Genomic DNA, 14,448 nt, shown 5'->3' on the forward strand with positions numbered 1-14,448 from the left:
TTTAACAGCCGGTTCAGTCATGCAAGCCAGGCAAAGCAGGGCGATGTGCTTCAGCAACCGGTAAATCTGCAGGAGAAAATGACATGCATTACGATTTAAACCACTGACATGAACTCTGTCAACTATGATGGAACAGATTTAGAACTGTTGCATTTAACGTGACCTTTGGAATGAGAACACAACACATTTTAAAAGTTGACACTAACCTCAAGAGGTAAATATTAGCATCGTTTTAACTGAAACCTTTCTTCAATGAAGCTTTTTTTCCCCTCAAACTATTACTAAAATTCAGACAAATTTAGTCACTCTTACCTGCAAAATGTAGTTTATTTCTTCCGATTGCCCTCTGAATCCAGTCCGACCCGAACCACCTGCTCAGGCTCTGGACTCGCCCAGGTGAAATGTGTAATGCTAATTAAGGATATCGGCGGGACAGAGATTTCCCACAGACTTTCAACCGCTCATCTGAGCCACCCGCAGTCACGAATAAATATATTCTCAATGATGTCGTGCAAGTATCTAGATTGTTAGAATGTGACATAGAATAAAGTAGAATTCAAATTCATGACAGACTTATTGAAAATACCTCTATAGCGCCACTCCTCGGTCCATTCACTCCACTGCGATATGAGCTATCTGGCTTGTACGTGGTTTTCTCCTTACACAGTGCTACTAAGGCTCCACACCTTTAGATCATGAGGACTTCGCTTGTGTGACACTCGCCTACAGAGTGTCAAACCAACCGACACAGACAGCAGGTTCGATGGTGGCTAGGATCGATTGAGCAAGCCCCCACATTATTATTTTAAATTGTCATTCAATATATTGTCAAACTTTTAAATGACCGGGATAATTTAAGAGCTTTTTTTGGAATTTGAAATCTCACTGAATGGTAGTGAAATTCAAATCACCTTAAAAGGACAGTAGGTGGCAGTAGAGTTCTAGAATTCACTGGCACAATATGTAGGAACTTCAGAACCCCACCAAGATTTAAGATTTTCCTTGTTCCACGATCAATAATATCGTAATTTAGATCATTCGTTTCTGCTTTAATTTACACAGTTAGGCAGCAGCGATGACACAGAGATCTGCCATGGTTGGTCAGGAAACACTCCACAGTTCACAACACCTGTCACTACCATTTGACTTCCACATTCTGCATTTTCCCATTTGGAGATTGAGTTTTCCTTCACCTTAGCTTGTATTGCACATCCCCTCTAATCACACCGATGCCACTTATCCTTTGTCACATTTATAAATCTCAATGGTCGTTTTTCCTCCTTCTGCCCATTACTTTGATTTGTAAGGTTCATGCAACATGTTCCCCGTTTTACAGGCCTCGCTACTGTCCGACAGAGCTTCCCTTTCACTCCATCTGCAACTGACTCAGACACTCCCTCGTACAGCGCTTAGCATTTGTTATATCAGAGTGATGCCATGTTTTGAAAGTGAAACAGCAATTGAAACAAGCTTCTTACATGGGACTACGCAAAACAAGTATCCTGAAGAATTCACACAAAAGGTAGTGTAAGAATGATGGCATTTATTTTAGAAAACATACAGCTTGTCAGCAAAGGTGGGTCAGCAGAGTTGTGAGTGTAATACTGTTCATCGTCAATCGTAGCTGGGGAAACAGTCAAAACTGAGTGTTGCTGTACTGTAACATTAAAAGGTAAACGTGTAGCAGGGTTTAGCGATTCCCAAATGGACTTTTTTTTAGAAGCATTTGCGGTGGACGATGGCTGGGCCGGACTCATCGTACTCCTGCTTGCTGATCCACATCTGCTGGAAGGTGGAGAGGGAGGCCAGGATGGAGCCGCCAATCCAGACGGAGTACTTCCTCTCTGGGGGAGCAATGATCTGGAGGCACATGCAGAACTCAAGTGAGATACACGCTGGACATAGCTAATAGAAGATCCGATGATGGTTGGCTCAACTACTGCAGGCATCAATGATAAAGTACCTTAATTTTCATGGTGGGTGGAGCCAGAGCAGTGATCTCCTTCTGCATTCTGTCTGCAATGCCGGGGTACATGGTGGTGCCACCAGACAGCACAGTGTTGGCATACAGGTCCTTACGGATGTCCACGTCACACTTCATGATGCTGTTATACGTCGTCTCGTGGACTCCAGCTGCCTCCATACCTGAGGACATGGAATCAAACGGTCAGCACGTTTCCAACCCGCAGCAATGTGCTCCTGTGGTGGTGGTCAGCATGCATCTTTATGGACAGCCATAATCTAAGTCTCACCCAGGAAGGAGGGCTGGAAAAGAGCCTCGGGGCAGCGGAAACGCTCATTGCCGATGGTGATGACCTGGCCGTCAGGAAGCTCATAGCTCTTCTCCAGAGAGGAAGAGCTGGCAGCAGTTTCCATCTCCTGCTCAAAGTCCAGGGCAACGTAGCTGAGCTTCTCCTTGATGTCACGCACGATCTCACGTTCAGCTGTCGAGTGAGAACAACATTGAAGATTTCCAAAAGAGGATAGAGAGCTTGAGTTTATCAGGACACACACCAGTGGTGGTGAAGCTGTAGCCCCTCTCAGTGAGGATCTTCATCAGGTAGTCAGTCAGATCTCTGCCGGCCAGATCCAGACGCAGGATGGCGTGAGGAAGAGCGTAGCCCTCGTAGATTGGCACTGTGTGGCTGACACCGTCACCAGAGTCCATCACGATACCTGCCAGAAATGTTCATCAGTCAAGAACACGGCTGCAAGATGAGAATCACACATGATCCGAGCATACTCACCTGTGGTACGACCGGAAGCGTACAGAGACAAGACAGCCTGGATGGCCACGTACATGGCGGGACAGTTGAAGGTCTCAAACATGATCTGTGTGAGGAGATATTCACAATTACTATTTTAATTGAAGATTGTGGTCAGTTTGACTGAGCCAGATTCACACTCAAACTCACCTGTGTCATCTTCTCTCTGTTGGCCTTGGGGTTGAGGGGGGCTTCGGTCAGCAGGACTGGATGTTCCTCGGGCGCAACACGGAGCTCATTGTAGAAGGTGTGATGCCAGATCTGAGGACACAAGATGAGTCATGAAGAAGCACTAACACCGATGTTGTCCACTCTCCAGAGCAAGCCTCCTTACCTTCTCCATATCATCCCAGTTGGTGACGATTCCGTGCTCGATGGGGTACTTGAGTGTGAGGATACCCCTCTTGCTCTGAGCTTCATCTCCCACGTAGCTGTCCTTCTGTCCCATGCCAACCATCACACCCTGGAAACAAACCAACCTTGTTGAGTAACAACGCAGCTGTCAGCAAAACAGGTTTTCAACAGCGCCTGTGGTACCTGGTGTCTGGGGCGGCCCACGATGGAGGGGAACACAGCCCGGGGGGCATCGTCTCCGGCAAATCCGGCTTTGCACATGCCGGAGCCGTTGTCGACAACAAGGGCAGCGATATCGTCGTCCATTTCTTGAGAACATAAAGTAACAAAATAGTTTACACAACCGAGCTCAAATATGTATTCACAAAATCATTGTAAATATTTACTCAATAAGAAGAGCGCATGACAGCAGGATCCTATGTGAACCATTCACTCACTCCTTACCATTGTGTACGTATAAAAGGGAAAAGGTATGAGAAGGCTGTCAAAGCAACCACTGCGACTAATCATAGCGAGGATCTAGCAGCCACAGCAACCCGGTGTCATTGTGAAATGCTCCAGGGAGCGTATTGTTGGGGTGTGACTGCCCGGAGGAATGTTCGCCAAGTCACGTCACAAACAGCCACTACTGGCGCGTCAAGCAGGAAACCAAGGTCGAAAAAAAAAGACATTCAAATTACATTCAGCATGGAAACATTTTAGTTTTCGAATTGGCAGATCCAGGTGATCCAAGATTTCAAATCACAACAGCATAAAAAGCCGCGAAAACACAAAAATAACGTGTGAATATAAACTAAAGAGCGATACACAGCGAACCAAATCGTTCCCAGCTTATCGCTGTCTTAAATGTTGCATTTTAAAAACTGAACAACGAGTAACAGTTTAAGTTTAAAAGGTTAATTTTTTACCTGTGCAGCTTAGTTTCAAGGAGTAGCCTCGCTGGTGTTCGTCCCCCAGGTGTGTTCAGGTGCAGCACTGAAGGCGACTTATGTGCGTTTCCTGGCAGAGTGATGCCCCATGTCCATATAAGGAAAAGTTCTTCAATAGTGCAGTCTGATTGGTTCAGGTCAAGCGAACAGGTTCATTAAACAAGAGCGGTGATTGGCCAAGAAGGGGATTTGCCTAAGTGGAGGACAAGTCGGAAGTCCTGAAGCCATTTTTAAAAAATTCCAAAACTGAGGAAGAGGCGGTGATGTATGACTGTAATTCACGTCGCAAAGATATCTGGATCACCTTTTAAGTTTCTTTCCCCGTTCAACCCAAGACCTATTTACAAATCCTGATTTTATTCCGTTTTCGTGAATACTAAATATTGTTTTAAAAAATGCACAAGTTTTTTTTTTTCTGTTTTGATGAATCACTTCAGACAGACCAAATGCACAATAACAAAACTATGATTCATCCCCAAATAATGTTATGCAAGCCAAATATCGATTGGCTGATTATAAATACTGATATTGATAAGTGATTTGAACATTTTTATTGATAATGGTGATTTGAATGTGAGCTCATGTTTACGGTTTTATAAACCGTCAGCACTGTCTCGTCTTAATATGACAATCTCACATAGAAACCTAGTAAATTTGGTGTGGCGAGTTCCGTTCCATTCAAATATATTGATGTGTGCTGTCATGTTTAGAAAAATCCGCCTCTCGACTGATTGATGGTTGGTTTATTGATACTTACAGCCTTCAAGTTTCAAAGTTGAAACATTTTCTCTGCTGGTGAATCTCATACTACAGTCTTAGCCAACAACCAGTTTTGTTACATTTTATTGAAAGTGTTTGTTTATGTTTTAATTCAAAGAAATTGTAGTTTTGTTTTACTCATTCTCTTAAGTGTTCCATATTTCCACCCCTCCTTTGCCACGTAGTCTGCAAATTCCATGTTTGAATTGACTTGTTGTGTGACACATTTTACAAGTGCCTATTTTTACCTCGACAGAATGATCCAAAATTTGTCAGCTTCTTTGCGATCATGTTTAAAAACGCTTCTGTTTTTGTTAACATGCGTGTGATAAATCTGTCTCTTGACCCACCTGCTGGCCAGTGAGACAGCTTGCCAGCTAACCATCCCAGTTAAACAGAAATTTTCTTCTGCAACCACACGCTCAAGTCATTCCACTTTTGACCCACATTTCCTGGCAGTTAGTCCTACTGCATTCCGTTCATCTTAATCAAAAACGCATGCCAGCTATTCTCTGCCTCGATATGGAGTGGTGTCATGTCACTAACCAAATCTTTTAGGACTGGCCGTCATTCCTTCCAATCGTAGCTTTAGATAATCTTTCTGGCCGACCAGTTCGGACAGCAGTCCAAGCGTGAGAAGAACATGATCATGGGAGTGCGTTCATCATCTCCACCAAAAACTGGAGTCAGCAGATGCAAGTAAGAGCATGAGTCAGCCTGCAACTGAACTGCTTTATATTTTCTTTCTTCAGAACGACAGACCAATTTGGCATCCGTACGAGACTAGAGGTACCGCTGGGCTCCCAGGGTCTTGATCTAAGCTGATGTTGAGCTCTGCTGTTAAAGCTGGAGTACTCAGCCAAGCATGCGCACGTCAAAAGTGGCGTGCATTTCATGGAAGATGAGCAAATCTATTCTCTTTCCTACATGTATCTCATCAGCCAGAAACCAGACCAGTTTCACTGATAGTTGAAATGGTTCAGTTTTAAAGGCCAGTAATCTGATGAACCACACTGAAGACATGGTTTTATAACGGCTTTTATTTTTGATAACAGTATTTACAACTAACAGTGTATCTGTGGGCTGGCTATGTGGGAATGAACTTTTGAGAGCAAAATATTGCACATAGCTAGGTATAGTTGAAACACACACATCGTTCAGTGATAATACTGTTTATTGTGACCTTGATCACCAAAAGCAGAAATTGCCGTTGGGGGGAAGTCAGACCAGATCTGTCGCTGAACATTAAAATGTAAACATGTAGATGGCAACGTGGTGTGTTCGGAGGTTTGTGTCCTTGACTAGTGAGCTTCAGAAGACTTTTTTAGAAGCATTTGCGGTGGACGATGGCTGGGCCGGACTCATCGTACTCCTGCTTGCTGATCCACATCTGCTGGAAGGTGGAGAGGGAGGCCAGGATGGAGCCGCCGATCCAGACGGAGTACTTCCTCTCTGGGGGAGCAATGATCTGGAGGCAGATGCAGAACTCAAGTGAGATACACGCAGGACAAAGCTAATAGAAGATCTGATGATGGTGTTAACATGCAGGTTGGCTGAACTACTGCAGGCATCAATAATAAAGTACCTTAATTTTCATGGTGGGTGGAGCCAGAGCAGTGATCTCCTTCTGCATTCTGTCTGCAATGCCGGGGTACATGGTGGTGCCACCAGACAGCACAGTGTTGGCATACAGGTCCTTACGGATGTCCACGTCACACTTCATGATGCTGTTGTACGTCGTCTCGTGGACTCCAGCTGCCTCCATACCTGAGGACATGGAATCAAACAGTCAGCACGTTTCCAACCCGCAGCAATGTGCTCCTGTGGTGGTGGTCAGCATGCATCTTTATGGACAGCCATAATCTAAGTCTCACCCAGGAAGGAGGGCTGGAAAAGAGCCTCGGGGCAGCGGAAACGCTCATTGCCGATGGTGATGACCTGTCCGTCAGGAAGCTCGTAGCTCTTCTCCAGAGAGGAAGAGCTGGCAGCAGTTTCCATCTCCTGCTCAAAGTCCAGGGCAACGTAGCTGAGCTTCTCCTTGATGTCACGCACGATCTCACGTTCAGCTGTCGAGTGAGAACAACATTGAAGATTTCCAAAAGAGGATAGAGAGCTTGAGTTTATCAGGACACACACCAGTGGTGGTGAAGCTGTAGCCCCTCTCAGTGAGGATCTTCATCAGGTAGTCAGTCAGATCTCTGCCGGCCAGATCCAGACGCAGGATGGCGTGAGGAAGAGCGTAGCCCTCGTAGATTGGCACTGTGTGGCTGACACCGTCACCAGAGTCCATCACGATACCTGCCAGAAATGTTCATCAGTCAAGAACACGGCTGCAAGATGAGAATCACACATGATCCGAGCACACTCACCTGTGGTACGACCGGAAGCGTACAGAGACAAGACAGCCTGGATGGCCACGTACATGGCGGGACAGTTGAAGGTCTCAAACATGATCTGTGTGAGGAGATATTCACAATCACCATTTTGATTGAAGATTGTGGTCAGTTTGACTGAGCCAGAGTCACACTCAAACTCACCTGTGTCATCTTCTCTCTGTTGGCCTTGGGGTTGAGGGGGGCTTCGGTCAGCAGGACTGGATGTTCCTCGGGCGCAACACGGAGCTCATTGTAGAAGGTGTGATGCCAGATCTGAGGACACAAGATGAGTCATGAAGCAGCGCTGACACCGATGTTGTCCACTCTCCAGAGCAAGCCTCCTTACCTTCTCCATATCATCCCAGTTGGTGACGATTCCGTGCTCGATGGGGTACTTGAGTGTGAGGATACCCCTCTTGCTCTGAGCTTCATCTCCCACGTAGCTGTCCTTCTGTCCCATTCCAACCATCACACCCTGGAAACAAACCAACCTTGTTGAGTAACAACGCAGCTGTCAGCAAAACAGGTTTTCAACAGCGCCTGTGGTACCTGGTGTCTGGGGCGGCCCACGATGGAGGGGAACACAGCCCGGGGGGCATCGTCTCCGGCAAATCCGGCTTTGCACATGCCGGAGCCGTTGTCGACAACAAGGGCAGCGATATCGTCGTCCATGTCTGATGCATGATGGGAATAAGAGCAAAAAAACAAGAAGTTGTAATTTCCAGGTCAGTTCTACTGACATGAGGAACACAAAAAGCATTCAATATGGCGTCTGTAACACTTTCTAGCACTGGTGCAGTTGACTTTTCAGGTGTGGTCACCTGAAGTTGTCAAACCAGATAAACTTTACTCATGTGACCTTTTGCTTCCATTGCTCCGGGATGTTGCGACAAGATCAGGCATGACAGGAGCTGCGCTGCTTGACTTGTAACACTTGTTAGTGATGTGATGCTACGTGTCAAAGGGAAAAGCCTTATAAGGCAACACAAGAAATGGAGCGATGTATTGCATGGATTAACTGTGTGTGCAAGGTGTTCACTGCAGACGCTCCAATCCGAATCGACTCACCATCAGGTCCAACAGAAATAATTTGGCAATGATACAGCATGCAGAAGGTTGAGCTATGACTCTCAGAGGATGTGCAATCATGCGCAATCTCATAATCATCTCAGGTGTGTCAAGCCGGAAATGATGATGTAATGATGATGTCATCAAAGGTCTTTCTGTGAAAGGCGTGTTAGGATCATTTTGTAATCTGCCTTTAATATAAAGTGCCCACTCTAATGCGCTGTCACCTTTCTTCTGGTCAAGTGTAAGGGGAGGGTGTGGACTGTCAGAACAAATACCACACATTGACCACCTTATTTGGTTGCTGATAAGGAACTTGATGAACCAGCACTAACATGAATTAACTGGACTGGAAACAAAAGTTTTTACCCATGCATCAGTGTTGAACTTAATAACTGCTCAGTCATTCAGTCAGATAAAATAAGTGCACTTGTTAACATGAATAATCCTGGCCTATAGAGAACATTATAGCAGAGCTGATGTCCATACACCCATGTTTGACCAAGTACTTCAAAATATTTTACGCATTCTTTAGTTGAATAAAAGCGGAAAAACAATTTGCCATCTGCTGCTGCACTCTGGAATCAAGGATGTGAGCATCAGGAAATTCCTTCCTTTCTACATGTTAAAGAGCCAACAAAAGCTTCTCAAGAAGTTTGATCTTTCATCAACTTGTCATAATAAAAGTCTGTCATAAAATGTAAATGGTAATTAAAACAACTCATAATTAACTTTTCTTGCCATCATGTGCTGTCCCAAACCGAAGTAAAGTGGCCGCAATTTGCGCAAGGAATGGAAGTTGATGCTGTCAGCACTCACCTGTGCAAGTATTTTTCGGGTGTGTCTAGAGGAGAAGTCTGGCAGGTGTTGCTCTTCTGCAGGTGAGGTCAGTGAATGCAGCTTGAGGAAAAGAACTGCGCCGGTTTTAAAGTCAACGTACAGGTCTGCCAGCTGCAGTTCTCCAAAAAAGGAAACGTTCTTTAGTCGAGCGTTTCGATTGGTCCAGGTGAACAAGCAACGGGTGTCAGACTTTTGACTGGTGGAGACAGGTATCTGTTAGTGTGGAGGAGGGGGGTCGCGCGTAGAGGACCTGCAGGGCTTTTGACAAAAATCTGACTATCAAGCCCGATTGGCTGGTCAGACCGGAGCCGCGAGTTTGTTTTACATTTAAAAAAGGTAGAACACAGCTTTCGGCTCGATTCAAATTTTAACATACTTCCCCGCAGCACCAGTCACCTGTTGCGTCACTTCACAAACAAGGATTTAACTGTACTTAACTGTACAGAGTGATTGAATGTGTTTAGTGCATGCTAGTTGCTGTTCAGGAAGTGTGGTTCATGTTTATAAATGTTTTCTTACTTTTTTCTTAAGGTTTGATACCCTTGGAGAATATTTCTAAACAGGACAAACAGGACTTGAACAACTTTTACTGTCGCTTCGAGCAGCCATTTTGCCCCAACACCTCTGTGGTCTCTCCAGCCCCATGTTCCACTTTACAGCAAAGGACTGTGCTGTCTCTTAGTGACACAACAAAGACGAACAATGTCACTGAGACAGCAAAGTCGATCGCAGTCACTGATGAGCCACCCTCTCCCCTCACCCCTCTTTCTCTTGACATCATGGAGCAGGACGTGCTCACTCAGTTCAGGAAGCTGAACCTTCGGAAGGCTGCGGGTCCGGACAGAGTTTCCCCTGCCATCCTGAAGCATTGTGCTGCTGAGCTGGCTCCAGTGTTCACGGACATCTTCAATGCATCCTTGGTATCCTGTCATGTTCCTGCCTGCTTTAAGTCCTCCACTATCATCCCTGTTCCCAAGAAGGCCAGGATCACAGGACTGAATGACTACAGACCAGTGGCGTTGACGTCTGTGGTCATGAAGTCCTTTGAGCACCTGGTCCTCTCTCACCTGAAATCCATCACTGCTCCACCCCTGGACTCAATGCAGTTTGCCTACAGAGCCAACAGATCTGTGGACGATGCATTGAACCAGGCCCTTCGTTTCATTCTGCAGCATCTAGACTCCCCAGGAACCTATGCCAGGATCCTATTTGTGGACTTCAGCGCAACGTGCCTGACTCCCTCTGCAGATGGATTACAGCTTTCCTGACCTGCCGGAGTCAGTGCGTGCGGCTGGGGACGACCCTCAACATCTGGTCTCCTCAGGGCTGTGTTCTCTCTCCATGGCTCTTCTCTTGTACACCAACTGCTGCACCTCCAGCCACAAGTCCGTGAAGCTGACGCTACGGATGACACCACCATCATCGGGCTCATCTCAGATGTAGATGAGTCAGCTTACAGGAGGGAGGTGGAGCGGCTGGTGTCCTGGTGCAGCCACAACAACCTGGAGCTCAACGCTCAGAAGACAGTGGAGATGGTCATAGACTTCAGGAGAGTAACAGCTCCTCTGTCCCCTCTCATGTTGGCTGGTTTAGCCATTCCTATTGTGGACTCCTTCTGCTTCCTGGGAACCACCATCACTGAGGACCTCAAATGGGAGCCAACCATCAGGTCCCTCATCAGGAAGGCCCATCAGAGAACGTTCTTCTTGAGGTAGCTACGAAAACTACGACTGCCGACGAAGTTGCTGGTGGAGTTCTACACGGCCATCATCCAGTCCATCCTCACCTCCCTTATCACCGTCTGGTACAACAGCGCCACCTCCAGGGACAAGAGCAGACTGCACCGCAGTGTACTTTCTGCTGAGAAGGTGATCGGTTGCAGCCTGCCACCTCTTCAGGACCTGTATGTCTCCAGGATCCAGAGATGTGCAGGTCGGATCAGAGCCGACCCTTCTCATTCTGGACATGGACTGTTTGTCCCTCTTCCCTCGGGCAGGAGGCTGCGGTCCATCCAGACCAGAACCTCCCGTCACAGGAACAGCTTCTTCCCCTCAGCTGTCATATTGATGAAATGGTCATCAGCCTTTGTTATTTTATTTTATTTTATTTTTGACAGCACTTTATTCCAAATCATTTCCTAGTTGGTGGAAGCCCCACTGACCATGGCAATAAATTTGATTCTGATTGGACCGGCTCGTCCAGGGCAAGGTCGTTGAGCTTCTCCTTGATGTCTCACTCACCTGTGAAGCGCGGGAACCACGGATGGATGGTTATTTTGCAGACTGCCCTGGGGACGTGGCACATACCTGCGGTGGTGAAGATGTAGCCCCTCCTCGCGAGGATCTTCTCCAGCTCGTCAGTCAGGTCGCTGCCAGATACTGTATATCCAAACGCATGACCAAAGCAAAGTTCCCATTGACCGCCAGTGGGTGACACAGTCGCCAGATCACAACACCTGCCCTGACAAAAGAAAGAGGAAAAGTTAACAACCTGCATTAACATTTTATTAGTTGTAATCGTAAACACCACACAACCAGAGGCAGTGAAAGACTGAAGAGGCTGCATGGTGACATGCGGGGTTGGACAGCCAACAGATTTAAGCAACAATCAGCTGAATCCCTTGGCAAACACATTTCTGCCATCTTCTCCCAGTTGACCTTTGGGGAAAATGAAAATTAAGCCCATAAGTTGCAAACTACTGAAACAGTAAAAACAATTAAATTTCCTAGGGGACCTCATTATATACAGGGACTGTTGTGAGGGGCCGTCGATACAAAAGACAGATGAAGCGGAAAACAACCGATGAAATATCAGAAGAAACTGTAAATACAGTTGAAGAAAAAATAAATATGTAAATAAATACAAAAAGTTTGCTCACACACTATAAAATTGTTTTTTTTACTTCATTTCATTTACAGTTTTTGTTTGTTTATTTTTACATTGTAAATTAATAAATATGTGAAGATTACCTATTGAACTTCCAAATACCAGTACTGAAGAGTAATGAGTATTTTGAGGGGTATTGCATTTGGACAAAATGATCGATTCATTTGCCCTTCCTTACACTGTTACTGATGAGTGAGGACCATGTTGTACTGTAGGTCACTATAAGCTCAAAATACTGCAATTGAGTGTGGTCAACCAACTTCATACTAAGTTCATTCCCACTTCATTTCAAGCATATATTGAGCTTTTTTTTCAATTGTTGCTGCCACTGCGAATACTGGTCCGCCTCAAATTATCGGCTCTTAAATCTGGTCCATCTGGCTTTGCAAGCAAAGGTCACCAACCAGGCACGTGCACTGACTGAACTATGAGTGGCTCAGGCACTGGTCCTTTTCTATGCTTGAGAAAAGCATCTCTTTTGCTGGTGCCATTTTACTTTCTTCATTCTTAAGAAAAAATGTACTTTGCCCAAATGTATTTTGGTGTGGTGGATTTATTTGGGTCCTTGTGAGAATTGTTGCGCCCCACCTCCTCACACTGTGCAGTGCGGCGGTATAATAGCTCCTCACCAGCCCCACAGAGTCTTGATACATTTTATCAATATATGTTCCATATATTGTTTGGTTAAAACACACGTTATTGATACTTTGTACACTTTAAAGGTGAAGTTAATGTAACAAAGCGACATGTTGTCACTGACACATGAAAGTTAATTTATTTCAGTGGTTTGATCACTTGTTGGTCATGTTATCAGAATTAATATATGGGGAAATAGTTACAACATTTGTAATTCCAAAAGAGTAGATCCTATGACAACGCTACTGTTATACTACAATACTACTACTAATACTCCCTTCTCTCTGGCTTGAGCTCCTGCAGTTACCAAGGTCAGAGTTCGAGCAAATGGCACTGTTTAGTTGGATCGGGTGAATCAATAAATATTGACACCTGTTGTCGCATTTAAAATGAGACCATAGGATGATGAATTATGACTTCTATTCTGAGGACCTAGATTTATCCAAGGCTCTGGCTGGTGACAACAACATGACAAGCTCTAGTTTATCTTACATTTAAAAACACTAACTCTTCTCTTACTGTACCTGCAGGTGAGTGTGCAGGTGTCGAGCTGCTGGGGTGGGGTCAATGCTGATACCACTTACAGTCCAGGTGCTGCTGATATGGGCGGAACACTGGTGCTTGAGACAGTGAGGGGACTTAGATGAAGTGCTGTTGTCTGGAAGGAGTATTTAAATGTCATCACTTGCTCCATGTGATGACGCACACTCAAAACAATTAACTTCCTATTTCTTATGACCAACAGAAAATCTTGTTATTGTTGCTTTAATTTCACATCTATATAACTGTATTTTTAAGGCTCAGAAGATCAACAGTAGTGCTATCTGACAATTTAGCTTTTTAAGCAGTTTCATCACAGGGCTGTTGTGGGTTCATTTCCACTAAATATTAAAGACAGAAGAACAGAAAAATCCAGGCAAACATAATGTCCAGCTGAACGCTAGACGTGACACATTGAAACACTCGACCGGTGTGAAACACAACACGACATTAACATCCATGTCTTTAGAGTCTTACTTGACTCATCCAAAGTGTAAAACACATTTCTGTGAATGTAAACTGGTCAAATGTCCAATGTTAAATATTGTGAATGTAAAACTGTTCAAGTTTTCCTTTGCGGAGCGAGAATCTTCCTGCCAGTGTCCACACCCTGAGCCTGCGGAGGCACGCCAGTTCCTGTGACACTTGTCTGTCACAGAGACTTTGGGGAAACATTCTGTCTCTCTTCTCCACCAGTCAAAACTCAAGGCTGAGCTGAAGACATTTTACTAGGGGTGGTCCTTCCCGGGTGACGCCTTCCCACGCCCCAAGCTCCCTTCAGGTATGATGCTTCATCCCAGTTGTCCTTGTATGGAGTTGAAACTGCTGGCTAAGTGTAGGAGGGATTCTCCTGTCTGATGTAACAACAGCCGCTTGAATGACCTGTATTTTACATTCATGGAGCCATAAATGGAGTCACACCAAGGTGTCAGTACTATATAGAGGTGAATGCAATATAAATGATTCATCTCCATTTTGCCCTGTGATGGACTGGCGACCTGACCAGGGTGTATTCCTGCCTCTGGCAACTCTGAACAGGACTAACCAACATCTCCATTTTCTAAGGCGGGGACTGTACTTTTCTTTTTTTGTGCAAGCATCGAGCTAAACAAGGAATATCAATGTGTCTTCCTTTTTCAAAACACTGCTGACAGGTGCTGAGCTTGAGTTTTTTTCATCATATAATAGGGGGAGGTCTTCCTTTTGGTGTCTCACTCAGGGTAGCTGAACCAAAGGTGTCCAACTCTACAGGTAGCTTGGGCTTTCTGGTTCCCAGCTGCACTGTCAGAAGCATAT

General features: G+C 45.4%; 2 protein-coding genes across 2 annotated transcripts; both read right to left on the reverse strand.

Annotated features, from left to right (window-relative positions):
* Positions 1 to 1,528: 1,528 nt before the first annotated feature.
* Positions 1,529 to 4,134, reverse strand: LOC128762375 (actin, cytoplasmic 1-like). Its single transcript, XM_053870594.1, has 9 exons — positions 4,028 to 4,134; positions 3,303 to 3,427; positions 3,100 to 3,228; positions 2,916 to 3,026; positions 2,748 to 2,832; positions 2,515 to 2,676; positions 2,253 to 2,444; positions 1,964 to 2,145; positions 1,529 to 1,860 (listed from the first exon to the last, which is right to left on the reverse strand). The coding sequence occupies exons 2-9, from the start codon at positions 3,423 to 3,425 to the stop codon at positions 1,717 to 1,719; spliced, it is 1,128 nt and encodes a 375-aa protein (XP_053726569.1). The 5' UTR covers positions 3,426 to 3,427; positions 4,028 to 4,134; the 3' UTR covers positions 1,529 to 1,716.
* Positions 4,135 to 5,832: 1,698 nt separating this feature from the next.
* Positions 5,833 to 9,210, reverse strand: LOC128762343 (actin, cytoplasmic 1-like). Its single transcript, XM_053870541.1, has 9 exons — positions 9,070 to 9,210; positions 7,732 to 7,856; positions 7,529 to 7,657; positions 7,345 to 7,455; positions 7,177 to 7,261; positions 6,944 to 7,105; positions 6,682 to 6,873; positions 6,393 to 6,574; positions 5,833 to 6,275 (listed from the first exon to the last, which is right to left on the reverse strand). Exons 2-9 carry the CDS (start codon positions 7,852 to 7,854, stop codon positions 6,132 to 6,134), a joined length of 1,128 nt encoding a protein of 375 aa, XP_053726516.1. The 5' UTR covers positions 7,855 to 7,856; positions 9,070 to 9,210; the 3' UTR covers positions 5,833 to 6,131.
* Between the last annotated feature and the right edge of the window lie 5,238 nt (positions 9,211 to 14,448).

Source organism: Synchiropus splendidus, chromosome 7 (genome assembly GCF_027744825.2).
Source record: "Synchiropus splendidus isolate RoL2022-P1 chromosome 7, RoL_Sspl_1.0, whole genome shotgun sequence".
Lineage (NCBI taxonomy): Eukaryota > Metazoa > Chordata > Actinopteri > Syngnathiformes > Callionymidae > Synchiropus > Synchiropus splendidus.

What these genes read in the sequence shown, in the direction of transcription:
- LOC128762375 (XM_053870594.1), bottom strand. Translation starts at nt 3,425, where the DNA reads ATGGACGACGATATCGCTGCCCTTGTTGTCGACAACGGCTCCGGCATG. An exon ending in TTTCCAGCCCTCCTTCCTGG is followed by an intron (nt 2,146 to 2,252) that starts GTGAGACTTAGA and finishes CCATGTCCTCAG; the next exon opens with GTATGGAGGCAGCTGGAGTC. An exon ending in CACCCACCATGAAAATTAAG is followed by an intron (nt 1,861 to 1,963) that starts GTACTTTATCAT and finishes ATGTGCCTCCAG; the next exon opens with ATCATTGCTCCCCCAGAGAG.
- LOC128762343 (XM_053870541.1), bottom strand. Translation starts at nt 7,854, where the DNA reads ATGGACGACGATATCGCTGCCCTTGTTGTCGACAACGGCTCCGGCATG. An exon ending in TTTCCAGCCCTCCTTCCTGG is followed by an intron (nt 6,575 to 6,681) that starts GTGAGACTTAGA and finishes CCATGTCCTCAG; the next exon opens with GTATGGAGGCAGCTGGAGTC. An exon ending in CACCCACCATGAAAATTAAG is followed by an intron (nt 6,276 to 6,392) that starts GTACTTTATTAT and finishes ATCTGCCTCCAG; the next exon opens with ATCATTGCTCCCCCAGAGAG.